This window comes from Crotalus tigris, unplaced genomic scaffold (genome assembly GCF_016545835.1).
Source record: "Crotalus tigris isolate CLP2741 ecotype Arizona unplaced genomic scaffold, ASM1654583v1 scf7180000018101.4720394464:4744507, whole genome shotgun sequence".
In the NCBI taxonomy this organism is placed as follows: domain Eukaryota; kingdom Metazoa; phylum Chordata; class Lepidosauria; order Squamata; family Viperidae; genus Crotalus; species Crotalus tigris.
Genome location: NW_024096823.1, coordinates 2,482,578 through 2,502,519, shown reverse-complemented (window position 1 = coordinate 2,502,519; position 19,942 = coordinate 2,482,578). Strand labels below are relative to the sequence as shown.

The 19,942-nt window shown below is 37.8% G+C and overlaps 2 protein-coding genes across 8 annotated transcripts in view; one reads left to right on the top strand and one right to left on the bottom strand.

Moving 5' to 3' along the window:
- The window catches only part of PLAA (phospholipase A2 activating protein), a 29,788-nt gene extending 17,797 nt beyond the window's left edge, over positions 1-11,991 (bottom strand). For both annotated transcript variants that reach the window (XR_005557240.1, XM_039347827.1), the window contains exons 1-7: positions 11,779-11,991; positions 10,193-10,386; positions 9,286-9,386; positions 9,039-9,159; positions 4,821-4,988; positions 3,085-3,220; positions 216-385 (exon numbers count right to left, since the gene is read on the bottom strand). Coding sequence is in view for 1 of the 2 variants with exons in the window: in XM_039347827.1 (XP_039203761.1) it covers positions 216-385; positions 3,085-3,220; positions 4,821-4,988; positions 9,039-9,159; positions 9,286-9,386; positions 10,193-10,386; positions 11,779-11,927 (1,039 nt within the window). In the remaining variant the exon portion in view is untranslated. The remainder of the gene's footprint in view (positions 1-215; positions 386-3,084; positions 3,221-4,820; positions 4,989-9,038; positions 9,160-9,285; positions 9,387-10,192; positions 10,387-11,778) is intronic.
- Positions 11,992-12,052: 61 nt separating this feature from the next.
- IFT74 (intraflagellar transport 74) overlaps positions 12,053-19,942 on the top strand; it is a 44,646-nt gene continuing 36,756 nt past the window's right edge. For 2 of the 6 annotated variants that reach the window (XM_039347825.1, XM_039347819.1), the window contains exons 1-8: positions 12,945-13,102; positions 15,462-15,601; positions 16,428-16,563; positions 17,687-17,735; positions 19,176-19,274; positions 19,432-19,492; positions 19,692-19,751; positions 19,841-19,902. In XM_039347825.1, the coding sequence (XP_039203759.1) occupies positions 15,488-15,601; positions 16,428-16,563; positions 17,687-17,735; positions 19,176-19,274; positions 19,432-19,492; positions 19,692-19,751; positions 19,841-19,902 (581 nt within the window). In that variant the 5' untranslated portion in view covers positions 12,945-13,102; positions 15,462-15,487. Of the gene's footprint in view, positions 12,163-12,944; positions 13,103-13,170; positions 13,390-15,461; positions 15,602-16,427; positions 16,564-17,686; positions 17,736-19,175; positions 19,275-19,431; positions 19,493-19,691; positions 19,752-19,840; positions 19,903-19,942 lie in introns of those variants that run through there. The other 4 variants (XM_039347822.1, XM_039347823.1, XM_039347821.1 and 1 more) reach the window with 4 other exon arrangements.

Below are 19,942 nucleotides of genomic sequence, written 5' to 3'. Positions count from 1 at the left end.
TCCATCATTCTGCACTTCACTATAGCATACACACTGCTTCCTGTCTTATTTTTTTTCCTAGATTTTAAATTGTTCTGTTGGAGATAGTACCAAAGATTGCCCATTTTTAAACAGGCACAAAACATTCAGCAATTAAGATTTCTAGTATGCATGTTCAAAAGTCATTAATGTTTGCTTTAACTTTTGGGAGAAAGAGAAGACAACAGTTACCATACCAGGTTCATTCAGATGTTCTCTACCAGGAAGGTCATCAGCATTGATGTCCCCTAGGTCACCAGTTTTAGAATCAATTGTTGCTTGAGAAAGCTCATTTTCAAAAGCACAAATCTCCTCCAGGCTGGCTGTGCGCTCTAAAGATTCTGTGAACACTCTGATAATTCCATCGCTGAAGGAGGAGTAAAAATTGTTCTGGTTATCCAACAAAGTAGTTTCATTCATTACCTTTCCATTAACTGCCATGTTTGTCTCTAAAGGATCCAGCTCATAAAGAACCCCATCTTAGATTCCCCCCCCCCCAATGAATTCAAAATAATGCAATGCAATATCATAGAGACTGGGTTATTTTAACATTTCAGTCTACTTTTTAAAACATGGAAACATGAACATTCCATAAACATTGACGATGTGTCATAAAGTTATAAACAATAAGACATGCTGAAGGATACCTTCAAAATTCATTTAAAAAGCCCTGTGTTCAATGGACTTCTTTGCTTAATATAGTTTGAACTAGAATTAAAATCAAAATAGCTATAGTATCTCTAAGAACCTGATTGGTTCAACTAGAGAATAATTTTCTCCAGTATTTAAAGTTCATTAACTTTTGAATATGGAAGTTCTGTTTTAAATTGCGATGATCAATGGCTAGTATAGAGTCATTAATTACTTAGGGGAAAGGAAGAAAGCCAACAAGCTAGCTTGTATTTTTCAAATAATACAAAATATCAGCAGGCATTACCTACTATTAATTTGCAATTTAAGAATTATTGTCTATTCTGCTGGCCACTGACATTTCTCGGCAGTTTTCAATTAAAACTAATTTAAAATCAAAGACTTAAAGTAATTAAAATAAACCCCCCAAAACAAGTAGACTACATAAAATAATTAAAAATAACCATCACCAATTTAAAGAAATTTAAAATTAAAAAAAAATAAAGATACTCAGCCCCTCAATTTGGCTAGGGGTGTATTCCAAAGAGCTATGGTAGTAACAGGAAAGGTCCAATGCCAATCCACTGCCAGAAATTCTCATGGCAACCTCCCCAGATGATCTCCGCAAAAGTGAAAGTTCGTAGAAAAGGGACATTCCCTCACATGGCTTGAAGGCTTTAAAGGCAATAATCAACACTTTGTGTTTTGGCCAGAACCAAACTGGCAGTCTGTGTAGTGCTTTAAAGCCCATGCATAATATGGGCCTCTGTGTTTCTTCACAGACCAACCTGGCTGCTGATCTTTGTACCGGCTGAAGTTTCCACAGATTAGATATAGAGGCAGCCCCACATAAGAGTGCATTACCATTATCAAGCTTGGAGGTTACCAGCACACACATCACAGTTTTAACATCATTTCCTTCCAGAAAGGGACACAGTTGGCATATCAGCTGAAACTGATAAAAGGCATTCCTCGTGGTTGCATCAATCTGGGAAACCAGAGAGAAATTTGGGTCTAGAAGCACCTCCAGACTGAATACCCTGCTCCTTCTGGGAGAGGATAATCCCATTCAGAACAGACCTACTTACACCTCTCTGGAATTAGGGTCCCTCACAATGAGCATCTCCATCTTGTTTGGATTCAATTTCAATTTATGTTATCCCTCATTCGGCACATTGTTGAGAGCCCACACCACTTCCTGAAGACGTTATTGGACATCAGTAATCTACTGGCAGCATCTGTCTCCAAACTTTCAAACAATCTTCTCTAGGAATAGCACCAAACACTTCATCTGTATAATTTATCACAGAATCCCACTGAAGGTAGGGTCCTTGCCCTCATGTTATTACGCAAAAGAGCCCCAATAGCCTTAATTCGTGTCCTTTCCTTGAGACAACCAGTAGCTGCAAAACACCACTCCTAGGCAAGGACCCCCAGGTGGTACTTAATTACCAGCTATGAAACCCCCACTTCAAACTCAAGCAGGCTGCTGTACAAGTGATGGGTGAGGTAGGGAGTGGATGTAGTCTTGGGAAAAAAATGACAGTATCCTGTTTCAGATGATACTTTGCTGCTAAACTTTGCCTTGCTGTTTAAAACCCACACTCTCTCCAATGTATTTTAAACTTAAATCAATGCGATACTGTACAGATAATTCTCGGCTTACAAACACAACTGAGCCCAGAATGTATGTTGCTAAGTGAGACATTTGTTAACGGAGTGTTGTCCCGTTTTTACGACTTTTCCTGCCACATTTGTTAGGTGAATCACTGCAGTTGGTAAATTAGTCAAAGTGAATCTGGCTTCCCCCGTTGATTTTGCTTGTCAGAAGGTCGCAAAAAAGGGGGATCACGTGATCCCCGGGACGCTGCGACTGTCCTAAATAGCAACCAGTTATCAAGCATCTGAATGTAAATCATATGACCACGGAGATGCCGCAATGATCATAAGTGTGAAAAATGGTCATAAGTCACCTTTTTTTCAATGCCACTGTAGCTTCAAATGGTCACTAAACAAACTGTTGTGAGTTGAGGACTCCCTGCCCTTTTCATATTGTAAGTTCCCCCTGCTCCTGCCGCAATAAGATTGAAGTTTAAAACTTCGGTTTTAAAATCCTGGATATTTCCCACAGTGACTGAGGTAGTGACCACAATGACTGACCTCTGACAAATTATGACTCTTCTTATTTGTGGCTCCTTGAAGCCAGCTCAGTTGGTCTCCTTAATCAGAAATGGAAAACAGAAGCTTCCAATCACTCCTCAGAGCCAAGCGAAATAAGAAGACAGAGTGTAAACCTAACAACGCTAAGGGTCATTTGTGATACATAACTGCGGCCAATATTAGTAAATTCACCAAATTATTTCATTACATTGTATAAAACCGATACTGTTCTTGCCTAGTGCTGTTACTAATTTATCTAAACGGGTGGCAAGATACCTTGCTCCAACCACAAGATCCCCATTGTCTAAAATACAGCAACACCAAACAGACTGAGCAGGAAGCCTGATAGTTTGTACACAATCTCCTTTCCTCCAGATTCGGAGTGATCGATCTTCACCAGCTGTAACAAAATCTGTAACAAGACAACAAAGCATGAGTGTGTAAAAAGAACTAAACTGAGCAGCTGCATTATTGTTCATACAAATGTTAACCTGCATTGTAGATGTACGATAATCCCATCCTAATATTTGCTCATTTGAAGCTGTGATTTCCAACACTGTGTAGAATGATTTACATACCGCAACATCTTTATACAATCGGAAGTGTTCTCTTACAGTTAGATTTGCAGAGTGGGTATAATGTGTTTGAAAGCATGTACCAAATCCTTTCACCTAGCAGAGGGGTGGGGAACCTTGGCCCTTTTATGACTTGTGGACTTCAACTCCCAGAATTCCTGAGCCAGCATGGCTGGCTCAGGAATTCTGGGAGTTGAAGTCCACAAGTCATAAAAGAGCCAAGGTTGCCCATCCCTGACCTAGCAGCAATTGCTGTGCTACATTGCACACATATTAGAAGAGGTTCTCCACAGCAAAGTAATAGGAACAAAACTCACCAAAATGGAAGCGGCACTGCACAAAAGACGTTCTTTGGAGCCAAGCTATTAACCTGAACAAATTCAGGAAAAACTACCAAGAAATCTGACAATTAAACCACACCCAAGTTTGCTTAGCTAAAAAGAAATGTGTCAGTATTGTATTGCAGGGGAATGAAGTATAACACCCATTATTACGTCTCTACTCAAATGCCTTCTTAGAGTAACCTTCTCAAATGCCTTATTGGTAACCTTCAAGGAGTTTTAGAATTTTATCAGTAATGAAAGAAGATTGTCAATAGTCATCATGGACAGTTTTTATTTATAAATAACTCTAGAGCAGTCCTTGATCTAAGGTGAATAATTAGCTCAGAAGAGGCAAATGAAAAGACTAAGCCAGTGGTTCTCAACCTTTTTAATGCCGTGACCTCCAACCGGTCGTAAGTCGAGGACTACTCAACTGGTGCAACACTGTTTGCAGAATGGGACTTTTGGCGGGCTCAGCAGGGCAGAGACAGCCTGGACAATTCCTATTGGCTTTTGAAAAGCCAATAGAATAAAAGGGAGTAGCACAGCTAAGGAAAAGGGGGAAAAAATGGCGGACTGCGTTGTTTGGCAACCCCCGTGAAATGGTCGTTCGACCCCAAATGGGGTCCCGACCCACAGGTTGAGAACCACTGGACTAAACAAACCCAGACAGCACACTGTGAACATTGCTAGGGTTCACATGTTGATTTATGATTATCTAATTATTTGTATTGTAGCACAGCTGGTTGAATAAACCACAATGACATGGTTCACACAATATTAAATCATAACCACTTTGCTCACAAACTGCTCAACCAAAATCAAACCACATTATTACTTGGCATTATGTATTCATGCCTCAAACTCTGCTATTATAACTCTGCTACTTCAGAGTTTGGGACAGGTGGCCAGGGATGCCTTAGCAGATGGAAGAATTCTTGTTACCTTAAGTAATAAACTTGAACTATTATTCCAATACAAGGGAAGGAACTGGGATTTTATTTAGTAGTAATTCTATATTACCAGTGACAATAATCTAGAAAAAAAATAATGATGTTGCCATTTGTAAAAGAAAAAAAAAGTGGAGAGAGTTATCTTGCAGCCCAAGTCTTACCTTTACTTTGAGGGAAGACAGAAATGCAATATATATAATTGGTGTGGCCATAATAAACTTGAAGACATTCACCAGATATATGCCATCTTCGAATGCTGGCATCATTTGCACAGGAAAGAAATTCTGTTTCACTTAAAATAGCTAGGCCTCTTACACAGTCTTCATGTCCTTTGAAAAGAAAGGTTTGATAGATTAGAAATTTAGTTCTTTGATAAATTGTTCAAACGTTTACATTCTCCCTATAAAAGAGCCATACCCTGTGTTCAGCCCTACAAAGAAGACCTGACTCAACTTCTTTTAAATGACAACAAGCAAGGTTTGTAACCAGGTTTACAGTAATTGCCATCAGTGTTCTTGCTTTCCTGATCTGTGAGATCAGTCTTTCAAATATAGACCCTGCTAATATTCATGATATAAAATCAATATTGCTATTCTACCTGATATTTCTCTGAGAGACTAGAAACCAAGTTGACACATAAGCCATAGTTAAATAGAGAACCATATAGCAATGTGTTACGTATACTGCATGCATCTATGATGTAATTTAATACATAGAAAAACATTTTCATTGATACAAAAATTACAACAGTCCTTTCAACCTGGATATTTATATATCCTTTCCATACATAGATTGGAGTCTCTTCATACTCAAATATGTAGCTAAAGTCACACTGATGCATGAAAATACCAACAACGCTGGACTATTTCTAAAACTTAAAGAAGGAAGCCTGGCATTAAGTTCTAAATATCAACACAACTTTTTATTATGATAAATTAACATAGAAGTATGTATTGCTCCAAAGTTTTCTTGCTTCCTGCCTTTGGCAAGAAAAACTAGCTCGAAAGTTGACCAACAACATATATTAAGAATCAATACTGAAAATCAAGATGTAGACTTCTGTTGTTGTATGTTCCTTATGGGTGGCTCCCTCCTCTAAATAATCTACAATTTTTGATATTTTGATAGATTCCAAGCATTAAGCATATAGCCAAGAAGAAAACATATGCTTCTTAACACGTAGAGTTCAATCCAACCCTGATTTCTGTTCAAAATATGGCAATAATAGAATAATAGAACATGCCAAAACTGTAGCTGGCATCTCCAACAGCAAATCAACAATCCTTAACATTATCGATCATACTCTCTGAGTTATCTAAGAAAAATAAAACAAATGATTTTGCACAGTAATCTAATATGAGATAGTAAAAAACTATTTTCATATTATTTAAATCAGTGGTTCTCAACCTGTGGGTCGGGACCCCTTTTGGGGTCGAATGACCATTTCATGGGGGTCGCCAAACAAGGCTGTCTGCCATTTTTCCCCCCTTTTCTTTGGCCACGCCCCTGGCACCCAGTGATGTATAAGTGGTTGGGGGTCACCATAACATGGGGAACTGTATTATGGGGTCGCGGCATTAGAAAGGTTGAAAACCACTGATTTAAATCAACTTGTCAACCAGTTTACCAAGGTACAGCAAATTCAATATTTCACAGGTTGCATAACTAAGGTAATAAATATAAATTTCATCAACTTCCTCCAACTGCTTATAAAAAGCATCACAGCTTTAGAGAGCTTTTTTGCCAGCCACTAGGGAACTTCTAAAGCAGCAACAACAGCTGAACCCAATAGACTAAATAACAAATGACAGAGGTGAATAAACCACCAAGAAGTATTCTCCAGTAATCAAAGTGGTGCTTAAAAAAAAAAGTTTTCTTCATCATTCCTTGTCATAATCCTATTTACTGATTACACTGATATGGATATCAATTAAACTGTGTAAGAGACAAATTAAAATTTTAAACTACAGAAACTGAATGCAAAATAACTCATGAGGTGAACTATGTGTTACTGCACAATATACATTACTACGTATTACTACAAGGAAAAACAATAGTTCTTTTCCTACAGGAAGTGACTACCCTACGGTCTTGTAAAAATGTGAGAATTAATACTTCTCTCACTGCATACTTTTCAACTCTTTTGTTGGCAATCTCACATAAAATACAGAATGAAAGAGTAATTTTCCTCTTATAAACCTGCCCAAAAATGCAGGATACAAAAATTAGCTCAGAGACAATTGGTGGGTCTCATTGATTGAAGCTTTATACAGATAGTCCTTCATTTATAACCAGAACTGGGATCAGAATTCATGTTGTTAAGCAGGTTCAGTGAGTTGAGCCTGATTTTATGACTCTTTTTTGGGCCACGGTTCTTAAGCTAATCACGGTAGTTGTTAAGTGAATCATGTCATTCACTGAATACTGCTTTTCCCATTGATTTTGCTTGTTGGAGCTGGTTGGGAAGGTCACACATGGGGATCACATGACCTCTTGACCTGTAAATACATGCTGATTGCCAAGCACCCAAATTTTAATCATGTGATTGTGTAGATACTGCAACCAGCATAAGTGGGAGGTTTAGTTGCCTCTTGTTTTTCAGTGCTATGGTAACTTTGAACAGTCACAGTTGTAAAACGACGACCACCTGTATCCAAGCTAAATAGCTGATTTCAGTATGTCTAACTGGTCAAGTAACTTTCATTTCTTCTTATTCATGTTAGCTTTCCCTAAGCCAGGGGTAGGCAACCTTGGCTCTTTTATGATTTATGCACTTCAACTCCCAGAATTCCTGAGCCAGCCATGCTGGGTCAGGAATTCTGGGAGTTGAAGTCCACAAGTCATAAAAGAACCAAGGTTGCCTACCCCTGCCCTAAGCATATCCAGATCCCTTCCCAGAAATTCTGCCATCTAATGGGACCTCAGAAGCAGGCCTTTTCCGTGGCTACCCCTACCAAACGAAACACTCCCCATCCTGCAATTTGGCTGTCCCTACCAAATGAAACCTCCCTCCCCCATCCTTTTAGCTATTTGGAACACCATCAAGACCTGGCTTTTTATTCAGGTGATAGGATGGGATGGGACAAGATGGGACAGGATGGGATAAACTAAGGGTAACTGAACCTTGCTGCGAGGGATCCTAAGGAGCTGATTAAGGTGCAGAATTTTTGTTTTATCATTTTACTGTTTTATGCTTTATAATTACTATTTTTATTGGTGCTACAAACCAACCAGAGTTGGTTGGTAACATTAACAGCCATGCAAACCTTTTAAATAAATAGTTTCCTCCAACATACTTTCATTTCTTTGTTAGACACATCCCTGTACGATACCCACTGCCTCCCCACCCAACATGAGAAAAGATGGCTTTTTTTTTTAAACAAAAGGAAAGTATTAACTTAAAGATCTGGGACTTTTCCATAATGGAGCATCATTCATAGGAAACTTTGCTAATAGCTGGGTGTCTATGGTGTGACTGGCCCATATTTGCACAAAACAGAGACTTCAGAGATGAATAATTGCCATTCTAGTGGCAAAGTCAAACGTGGAATATCCTTCCACAATAGTAGAAAGGGCTAGAAATCTTCACATATCTTTAGATTCTAACCACACCTGTTTATTCGTTTACAATAAAATTCCAAACCTTTTTTAAAATTATTTTTCCCAAACATACATACATGCCTTCTGCTACATACAAAATAATTCCCATGTGCCTGTTAGTGTACACTAGCTCTCAGTATTTACGTTAAGCTAGTTATCCCAAGGAAAAATATTTTTCTAGTGCCTGGTGCCTATTTTATCATTTTCCTATTCTCTGTTCCAACTGTAACAAACAATACATGAATTGCAAATCAGCTTACTCAGGCAGTAGGCTAACTACCTTCAATGGAAATGTTATTATGTGAAAGGACTCAGAAGTGAATCCTTGGGTTAAACTCACTTATGTGAGAAGATACTTAAACTCTAAGTTTTCTTAGATTTTTTTTTTCTATAAATCTAACTCAGTGCTATCAATTCACTCATCCATCAAATGTACCCAGTTATTTTCTTGCACATTATTCATTAAATGTAAAAAGCTTTTTTTTGATAACCCAATCAAGATTGTTTACAGTACAGAGTGTACTGTAAAAAATCAAACACTGATATGACTAGCAGTCAAAAATCTGAATTGAAACACAAGTTATTTCCCAACAATACAGTACACAAAAGCTGAACCAGGCTAGTAAAATAAAATATTCTAATGCTTGTATCTATTAACAAAACAAGAGTTGTCCTTTCTGTATCTCAACATTCAGCATAGGGAACAGTGCCCATTTTTGCATAAAAAAATCAAGTTTCTCACAATTTTGTATTTAAAAACTGTATAGGCAATTACCTACCAGTAAATGTTCTCTCGCATCTACCTGCCTTCCACAGTTTAATAGTTTTATCAGCTGAACCAGTCAACATCAAACCTTGTTCAGGTAGTATCTTCACAGCCCAGACTGCTGCAGTGTGGCCCTATAAAAAAAGGATATTTTCTCTGCCAGAGCCCATCTGTGTTTTCTGAAGTGTGTACATAGCAACACACACACATACATATCATTATCTGTTGGTTCACTAATGGCAGCAAAGGAGCTTCCATACCTGTAACGTCATCATACACTTGTCATTCAACCAGACTTTAGCTGTCGTGTCCCAGGAACCACTAAGTAGGGTGCCAAATTTCCCAGAGGAGAGGCTGCAAACTAGAAGAGAAATCAGCATTGTCAAACTTAGAAAAGTGTTGATATGCTAGCAATCAGGAACAGCTGAGATGTAGCTTTTCAGATAACTATTGCAATCCTAAAGATACATCAGAACAAAATCCAATATTCTGATTTTCATATTTATTTCCTTTATGAAGTAGCAATAAAAACTATGCTAAAAAACCAACAAAATCACAGCCAAAGTAAATACCTAAACAAGCAACTTCCTTTCCATACAGCTACTAACACTATGTGTTAGTTTCCCCCACCTCATTTTGTTTATCACTCTTTCTCTCATTCCTACGAAGTACTGAATTCAAACTGCTTTTCCCCCTTCCTTTAACATGTCGCTCTGGATATTTCTAAGTAGAAATATAAACTTAAAAGTATTTTAATAAACAAAAATATTTAATTTAAAGATGCACTGCATAATGCTAGAATTTATGGTCATGGGCATAATGCAGCATCAATATAACATTGTTAGTTTAGCCATTCCCTAAATATCTGTCCTATTTACAAGGCTAAACTGACAAATGAAAAATCCTTTATAAAAATATATTAATATAAAATGTTGAACAATAGTACAAATTAATATTGTTTATATATTTAGCTTTATTCATAAAACATGACTGGTACATTCATAATACCCTGCCAAATTAATCAATTCAGAATATGAATTACATGTGACAAACATTTGGATATTTCTCCTAACACAATATATCTGTATGTAACAGCTACCTTATGCCTTTCCACTAGAAATCACACATAAATTGCTTAATTGTATAGTTAAAACAGATTTTTCTTACCTGTGTTTTTATGACCTTTAAGGACATACAGTGGTGTAGACTTGTCCATAGTGAAGATACAAATATTGCTGTCATTACCACCAGTAGCAATTAATCCATGGGGGTAAAAGTCATTTGGAGGGATGACACACACACAAGAAACAAAATTGGAATGGCCTCTCAAGCAGTGTATTTCATGAAATCCTCTGTTTGGACTAAAAATAAATACCAAATTTACAACCAAAATCAAATAAAACTTCTATGTCTTAATATACTAAAGAGATTAGAGAAATCTTTTGAAACAGAAAACTAAAATTTAGTATACTTTATTAATGTGTCATAGTTCCTATTTTCCTCTGCAATCCAAGAACAGAGTTTTTGCTAAAAACAAAATAAAATAGCTGTGTTGCAACTAAAATGTATATTTCAGCAACTAAGATCAGAAGGCTAAAAATCTTTAAATTGTGATCTTTTATTTTCCACAAAACTCTAATTTGTGTTGAAAAAACCCTGATTCTTTGTAAATCATAACTCCACAAGCACCTAATTTAAACTTTATAAGCTGAAACATGTTGCTTTTGGTTTCACTTCCTTAGTCAGCATAGTTTCCATTTCTCCAATGGCACAATACTTTCTATTTCTCCAGGGAATGCATCAAATAACTACTAGCCTTTCATATGTACATCTAGTCCTAATTTGTTTATTACTCTGAAAACCACTATTCTCTAAAAAAAATGGACTTACAAGCTTACAGCAATATATTTAAGCAAATAGTTTGGGAAAATATTTGAGAAGCAAATCTGAGAATAATTTCTAATAATGAAATTATACTGACAATGCATGTAACATGAGCACTGTATTTTTGTTGTATATTTGTAAGAAATCCTAAGGCAGTCATTATTAATTTCAGAAGACTGGACTTTATATTACAACATAGAAAAGTTCCATCTTCACTGTGAAAGCCAGATTTGGTGCTGCTTCTGGTTGAAATTGAACATACTTGCCCTATCAGTCAATTTATTTTTGGTGTGTTCACAAGAAGACTAAAAACATTGGTTCCCATTTCCATAAAGGCAGATAAATCTCTAGGATGCATTTGCTGGGACTAATCTACATACGCACAATGGATGAGCATATACAAAAGTTTTTTGTTTTTGGTTTTTTAAAACAACAACACTATGGCCTGTTTACGAAGACAGGAAAAGTACAATCCTCCTGATGTCTGGACCTGCAATTCTCAGAAGCACCTACCAATTATTATGCTGGCTAGATCGGATGAAAACTGTAGTCCAAACTATCTGGGACCATCAACCTCTGATCCAGTAAAACAGGAAAAAGTAGTAATATGGACAGATTTTCAGCCAAGATCCGGGTGTTGCCATAACCTCTTAAGAATCAACCGGCTAACTGTTCAACTCCCGTCCGATCCCTCCCTCAGTGGATCGACGGGGGAAAAAAAGTCCATCAGATCTCATACTGCACGCAATGCCTGCAAGGCAAGCGCCCCCAGCCCCAATAGGCCCTATAGGACGCGCGCGCGCGCGCACACACACACACACACAACTCCCGGCACTCTCTCGGGCTTTCCCCTCTCAGTTGCTACTAACCTGTTCGGCGCCCAAACACGCGCCGTCCGGTCTCGGGATACAGACACGAACGACCCTGTCGGGAAGAGGCAGCAACTGATTCCCCGGACGTCCAGCTCGTGCCCAGCCAGGGAGCAGCGGAGCCGGTAAACACCTACCGGAGCGGCCATCCCGCCAGCACTCAGGTACACTGACACAGCAGCAGCAGCCGTCACCACACCCGCTTCCCTTCCTCTTCCCACCCACTTTCTACCCCCCCGATATGACGTCAGCACCGCGCGCCGGAAAACCCGGACGAACAACAATTCGCTGCGGCGAGAAACAGACGAGGACTACATTTCCCAAGATGCCTTAGATCAATAAGAACGGAAGGGATCCTAAATAGAACTGCGGAGCTGGAGTGAGGTCGCCCTTAAGCTTTCTTTTTAACGGGATCTTGCATTTATATTCGTTGTTATTAGTCAGTAAGCACCACCATAACGAACACAACGTAGGATTTTGGCAACAGGGAAGAGTAGTGGGTGTGCTGGTGGTTCGGTGGAAGCAGGCAAAGGCAAACCACTTCCGAAATCTTGCCAAAAAAACCCTTTAGGGACTTTATTCAGGCAGTTGCCAGGAGTCCAAACTGGCTTGAAGTCCAAGCTGTTTTGCGATGAATAAACCTTAACTTCCTTTCAGAAACGTTGTCCATGGGGTCGCGATGGGTTGGACACGACTTCGCAACTAACAATAACAAGATTTAGGTTTGCTACAACGTTCTTATGCGATGCATCACTTTTTTTAACATGAGTAGTGAATTTACTTTCAGAACAATAGCTCTGACAATATAGCAACCACAGCATCATTAGGGTACCAGATGTGCTATTAAAAAAAAAAGGATAGTTGTTAAAAAGTGGAGTTGTGTATATGAAGAAATGATCGCATTTGTGTACATAGGAAAAGTGATAATTAAATGAGCAAATATTCTCGTGAATCTATCTAATATTGTATTATCTAATGTATCATCTAATATATCATATATACTATCTAATATATATTTATTATGCTATACTAATGTTATGACGTATGATATTTATATTTATATTATATTATCAACTAGAGTCGCCTCCAGACGAGATGGGGGGGACATAAATCTAGTAAAGCAATAAACACATGTTATATTATAGCGGGGGGGGGGCAGAGATGAAATCTCGCGATAAATACATTGTCCAAGTTCCGGAATGGTGAAAGGAAAACGGCGCTTTAACCGAGCTGCCTCCCGTTGCTATGATACGGGCGCCGCGCGCGTAAAGGAGTTGGCTGGCAGCAACCGCTGCCTTTGCGTTTCGCGCGTGCTGGGAGGCAGGTAAGAGGCCGAAAGTCGAAGCGCGGAGCAAAAGCGGCGTCTTTAGATTCGTCTGCCTGAGCCTCTCTGGGGAGCCGCCCCTAGACTGCACCACCTCCAAGTCCGTATCAGCATCGCCCCGATTTTTGCTATTTGGCTTTTCTTCGGCATAGCTCTTGAATAGTAATGGAGGGCATAGACTGGTGTGTAATGGAATCAGATGGTAAAGCCTTGAGGTGAAATGAGGTCCCGTCGCGATAAATCGCATCACTTGTCTGGATAGTTTATTCAACAAACCACTAGCCGGGGTAGGCAACCTTGGCTCTTTTATGACTCGTGGACTTCAACTCCCAGAATTCCTGAGCCAGCACGGCTCAGCCTACCCCTGCACTAGGCTTACAAAATACAAAATGTAATTCATAGTTTTCTAGGCAGATTTTGTTGCATATCTTGAGCCAAATAAGCTCTGCCTGGGTTGCTTTTCTGTCACTTTAAAAAAAAATGATGGAGAGCACCCAAAGACCTTTTGTTTGCATAGGATGTATTCACCAATCACCTGATCAACATTCAGATGCTTGGAAACTGTCTCATATTTATGACAGCTAGTGTGTCCTGGGGTCATATGAGCATCTTTTGTAACCTTCTGACAAGCAAAGTCAATGGGGAAGCCAGATTCACTTATCAGCCTTGTTACTAACTTAACAGCTGCAGTGATTTACTGAACAACTGTGGCAAGAAAAGTCGTAAAATGAGGCAAAACTCCCTTAACAAATGTGTCATTTAGCAGCATAAAGTTGGGGTTCAATTGTGGTTGTAAGTCGAGGACTACCTGTGTTATCTGGTATGGAGGCTGGCAGAAATATATGCAAGCTTAAAGAACTTCTTCTCTTCTGCCACGGCAATGAAACAAAACAAAACAAAACAATTCTATACCAAATAATCCTCTACCAAATGGGGAGCTCAGTGAGAAACACTTTTAGTGTCAGCTTCTGGCAGACCTGCAGGTTTTCTGTGAGTTATTTTGTTGGATTGAAGAACTGTCACCAAAGGAGTTATTTTCTTCCATTCTGGCTTCTCTTGCCACACTTGAGAGGGAGCAGTCTTGTCTTTCTTTACTGCAAGGAATGCTGATGGAAAGGAATAAGGGGGAAAATGGCTCTTCAGCTGGACACCTCTCCAACCTCTCCTCCCACAAAAAAAAACTGCCTTTACTTAGTGGATTAATCTCTGCAGTGCTTAATCCACTGGAGTGCTTTTTGACATGTGCTCAGTTGGTTTCCAGAAAGCTGCTGCATGTAGTTCCACAGGTTGGGTGTTGGTCTGTCAAGTCTGGGTGGACAGCTGGGCTTGGCGCAAGGGAAGGTAACTTCCCCTCACACATTTCTCTTCCTCAACATTTATCTGGTCCCATGGATGTATTTTTCTATGGGATGGGAGAACTGGAAGTTAAAAAGCCACTTCCCACCGTACCCCATCCTATACATTCTTGTCTTGCTATCCCTTCAAGTTTGGGAATCTGCAGCCAGCTATGGCAGAATTAGCAAGAGGAACAGGTGGGCCCTGACTCTCCTACTGTGAAGCCAAAATGCTATAAAATCATTTCATTTGTTTCCCTTGAAGATGTAAGCAAGGTGCTTAGATAGGCTTGGGCCACCACTGTTCTTGGTTGGTTCTGACTGGGACAGACCTATTAATGTTTTTAAATGTTATTTTGGTTGTCCCAAAGGTGCTTTTCAAAAGACAAGACTTTCTTTGTTTTTACCTTGTTTCTTCCGTTCTGATGAATGGTGGGGAATGGAAGGATTTAATAATCCATTAATAAATCCACAAATCCTTCCAGGAAGGTAGGTATACTGTTAAATTCCCTTCCTGAAAATCTGAGAAATAGCAAACAGTTCAGAATAATGCAAACGTTTATCAGTATGGTAAACCTAAGTGCCAGGAATACTGTAATTATACAATGTGCAAAATAACCACTTATTCATTCACTTATAATTTTAAAAAATGTTCACTCAATATATTCCTTCTTTAATAGACCATGTTTTGTCATTTAGATACCCCCTGTGATTTATAATCATCACTATACAAATAGCCAAATTTCAGCATTGATGTGCATCATTTTATCAATTTGTGTAATTTTTTGTTTATTTTTAACATTGCCCCTTTCAGTAATTGCTCCCAATGCAATTGAGACAAACTATTTCTTTTCCTAAAGATTGCTCCCTTATTGCACATACACACTTTGTCAAGATTTGTGATTCTAACTTAAAATATGAAGAGCATTTTATTATTTTCTTAAAAATAATTGGCTTATTGGGTAGATCAGAATTATCTATTCCTTAAGGAGGATTTTGGATAAAATGTTACTGTCTTTTTCTAGAAAGAAATTAGAAGAAAAGAGCAGAAATGGCAAGTAATCATAAACCTCCTACAGCACGTCCTTCTTCACGAATAGGCCTGGGTGTCCGGCCACCTTCATCCTCATTACGACCTCCATCTGCAGCATTACTTGGTGCAGGGGTAAGTTAATATTAATTTATTCAAAAACCAAGGAATCAGAGTTTACACTTTCCAATTTAGATATATGGTAGGCACCGATATGTTTTGGTAGGCAAATGATATTAAGACAGTTCTATATGTTTTCTTTGTATCAAGGAGATTACTTTGAAATATACTCCCTGTAGCTAATTGTGTGCCAATATCATGGGAATTTTCCTAACCTGATTAGGTTTAGGTGAGCTATAGCTTGACTTTTCTGATGTCACACTTTTCTTTGGCCACCACTATCCCTTTTTTAACTCCAATTAGCATAGTACTCTATTCTGTATGCATAAAGGTCTAAAACAGTACCTTGGCAATTGTAAGGAATAAATGTGCTTTTTGTCTTTGGTTGGGTGTTATGTGAATCCTGCCAGTATGGTTTGTGAACCAGGGTCTACAAATTAGGATGTATTCAGTAACCATAGTTTAACAAACAAATGGCTTAGCTTAGTGAGTTAACACATTATCTTGAAGAGATTTTAGACGAAATCATTTAATCATATGAGCAATAGGATCTTAAATTCTTTTCAATTCACTACTTCTTTCCCCATATCATATCACTAGCTATTTCCCACAGTATAAAAGCTAATATACATGTTTTGCATTTACACAATCTCTGCCTTTCTATAACTGCTCTTCCTTTAAAGAATCTGTTTTATATATAACATTAGTAGCTATGATTTTTTAAATTTCAGTACCTTAGCCTATTTATTCATAGATTACAAATCGGAACAAACTGACTATCCTGTTCTTTGAGAGTGCTATTTTAATTATGTTTTCCTATTGATTTTGATCTCTGTATCAGATTCCCCCAGGTACATCCAGGCCTGGTACACGTGGTGGATCGATAGGAACTGGTGTGGTTTTGTCCTCTCAGATTAAAGTTGCAGACCGTCCAGTGACACAACAAGGATTAAGTGGAATGAAAACAGGAATGAAAGGTATTTTGACATATGTACAAGAACATTAACCTCATTTATCTTTTTATTAACATTCAAAAGTTAAAACCATTACAAGGTTAAAAACAAATGAAAATTAAAAGATTAAATAATTAACACAATATACAACAATATCTAATCTAATAGGAATATAGATTCTGTTCCATTAGGTCCAATTTTACTCCAACAACTTTACATTGGGTACAATATAAGGTGCTGGTTGTCATTGTTATAGTTCTTCAGGATTTGAGGTCTAGGTACTCCTGGAACACATTCCCTCTGTAACATCTGCCCGCTAATTAGATCTAATATGCTAGACTTGCCACATGTTCCCTCAATAAGAGGCTGCCACTTACAGAGACCATATAAACAGACCTTATTTAATACCATTCCTCTGGAAGAAAGCCCATCCCCTTGTTTCATTGGCCCCTTCTGGGAGGCTAGTCTTTTTGTAATTCTTAATCACAAGATTGGGTTCTTTCACTATTATGAATGTTTATACACAACTGCTGATCCAGAGGACAGAATGGAACAATTTCCCCCCGCTGGGTCACCGCCACTGGCTTGCCACCACTGGCTCACCTGGCTATCTCACCTGAGCAACTCACTGTGGGATGACTCACCTCGCAAGGACGAGAAAGAGGCAGAGGGGAAAGCCAGACCCGTGATGGAACACTGGCGCCCCAGTACAGTTGTCTCACTTGCAGCAAGTTGTCCCATGGGATGAGTCATCCAGAGTGAGTCACTTGGGGCGAGCCGGCTGGGGTGAGCCAGCAGTGATAGGCCAGCAGCAGCAGATGAGCTGCTGTAGGCTAGCAATGGGGACCCAGCGGCAGTGTATGATGTATTTAGTTGACCATAACAAAGACTAAAATAATGTATCATTATAATATAGAATAAGCAGTATGTTTAATGCTAGATTGAGCCTGATAGTCAGAGCAGACTAAATTTATCCAGGGCCTAGAGTTTTCTAAATGTATAAATAATATATTATCATTGAACTTTTAGAAAAAAGTTAGTGAATAGATATCTTCTCTATGTGACAGTGTGGTTTTGCAAGAATCATTTCACTATTTTTAATTAAATAACTCTTTTTGTCATATCAGAATAATATATTTTTCCTTAGGTCCACAAAGACAAATTATGGATAAATCCTATTACCTTGGAGTGCTGAGGTATGTGGAAGAATTTGTCACTAGTAAGACGGGATAAGGTTAGTTCAAATGTTGTATAGTAGTCCATATTTGAAAAAAATATAGTATCAAACAAGATATTTAATGAGGAGGGTGTAGGGTCATAATACGTTCTCAGTATTTCATTTCTTCATGAAATAAAAGAGATTCTTACCATCCAGCTATTCTTACCATCCAAGTAGCAATTATACTTTCTTTTCTATTTTTCTGTATTGTATGCTTTGCCTTCCATTTCCTTCCATTGGCTAAACCTAGTTCTTTAGCTTATTTTAAATTGCCATCACTCCCTTACTATATAAGTATGAGGTGGCCAGACTCCACACTTTGCATGTTTTTGAGCTACTTTTTTCAAGGCATCTTTGTATTTCTTTTCCATGGTTATGTATGCTTATGGTAGGCCAAAACTTTTGAATATAATGAGTTTAATGTGTATGTAACTTGTAAAAAATGTTGCTTTCAGGATTTGCTTTTCCACAAACCCAAAATAGATAAACTATTTTTGGCTCAGATAATACAGTAAGCCTAAGAGAATAAAATAGGCAAAGGTAATATGGTATGATTAGCCAGATTTTTTGGTTTTGTTTGCATGTCACATGATCACATGAAACTCCCAAACTTTGTCATAAAATAAGATTGTAGCTAAGCTGGATCTGTTTAACCATAGTTTGGAAAACAATATCTTGTTTTCACATAATCCTAAGTCATTGAATGAATTCACAGATAAAAGAGAAGTGAAGAAACCTACATTTTAACTTCACAGTATGTATAAATTTGACTCATATTTCTTCCATCTGTCCATATGCTCTTGGTAGCAGAGGTAGTCTAATTAAACACCCTTAACTATGTCTAATTAAGAATTTTCATTCTATGATTTTAATGGCAGATTGGTAACTATAAAAACATTCCTTTTTGTAAACAAATCTATGCAAAACCTGTAGTATTTCTTACCCTAGGAAAAACTAGCTGTCCCTAAAATAATACAGTATTGTCAAATTGATCAGTGATAAACATATCCTCTTATATATTAAATTCATATTTTAGAACACTCATGTGGAAATTTTAAAAGGCATCTATTAAACATACTAACTATTTTAAAATTAAAATCAGGACTGCAGGTCCTTGAACAAATCCAATTTAGTGCATGTTCTACTTAGCCCAAACATATCAAACTCGCGACGTCATATGATGTCGCGTGACGTATCATGACTTTTTCCCCATTGCCGGCAATGGGTGGGCACGGTTTCAGCTGCGGGCCGGCAGTTTGTTATGTCTGACTTAGTCCTTTATTGTCAAATGAAAAAAATGAAGTATTTGTAGTACATTTGGTTCTCTCAAGTACCACCTCAACTTTATATGAAATTTCAGTAATAACAAAAATTAAAGTATACATGTTAACGTGATCACCTATTTCTTTTCTTATAGAGGCAAAATTAATGAGCTTACTTTAGAAATCAATAAGCTTCAGAAAGAAATTGATATGTATAACCAGGAGAATTCTGTCTATCTGTCCTATGAAAAAAGGTAAGCTAAACTGCACATCAAAATCTATAGATACGCTTGTTCTTAATAGATTCATATTTATGAGTAACTTTTGGGTTGGAAGTGTAGAGCTGAGCTTGTTTTAGATTCCATTCATTGCTGGGCTTTGTAATAATCTTGTGTTTTCTTGTGCTCTTAGAGCAGAATCTTTAGCTAGTGAAATCAAAGAATTTCAAGGACAGTTGGCAGACTACAATATGGTACGTTATTGTTTCACAGATAACTTTTAATATTTAGATTATGCAGTATCAAAATTGGACACAATTTTGAATTGTGTTTGTAAATAACTTTTCAACTATTGTTTCTCTAATATAGTTCAAACCAATGCAGATTTGACAGTAACTATGCAAACTATATGAGATTACACGAAGAATTAATTAACCTTTCTTGTTGATTTAGTTGGTAGATAAACTTAACACAAATACTGATATGGAGGAAGTAATGAGTGACTATAACCTGGTAAGCATAAGACTAATGTTTCATTACAGTATAGGTGTTATTTATTACACATATGGTGATGTTGTCAATGATTTTGTCTTTTTTAATAGTTAAAAGCTCAAAATGACTGTGAAGCTCAGAGCATAGACATTATATTTACAGAAAGACAGAGGTAAGTATCTAAATTCAATTTTTTTAAAAAATAATAATTG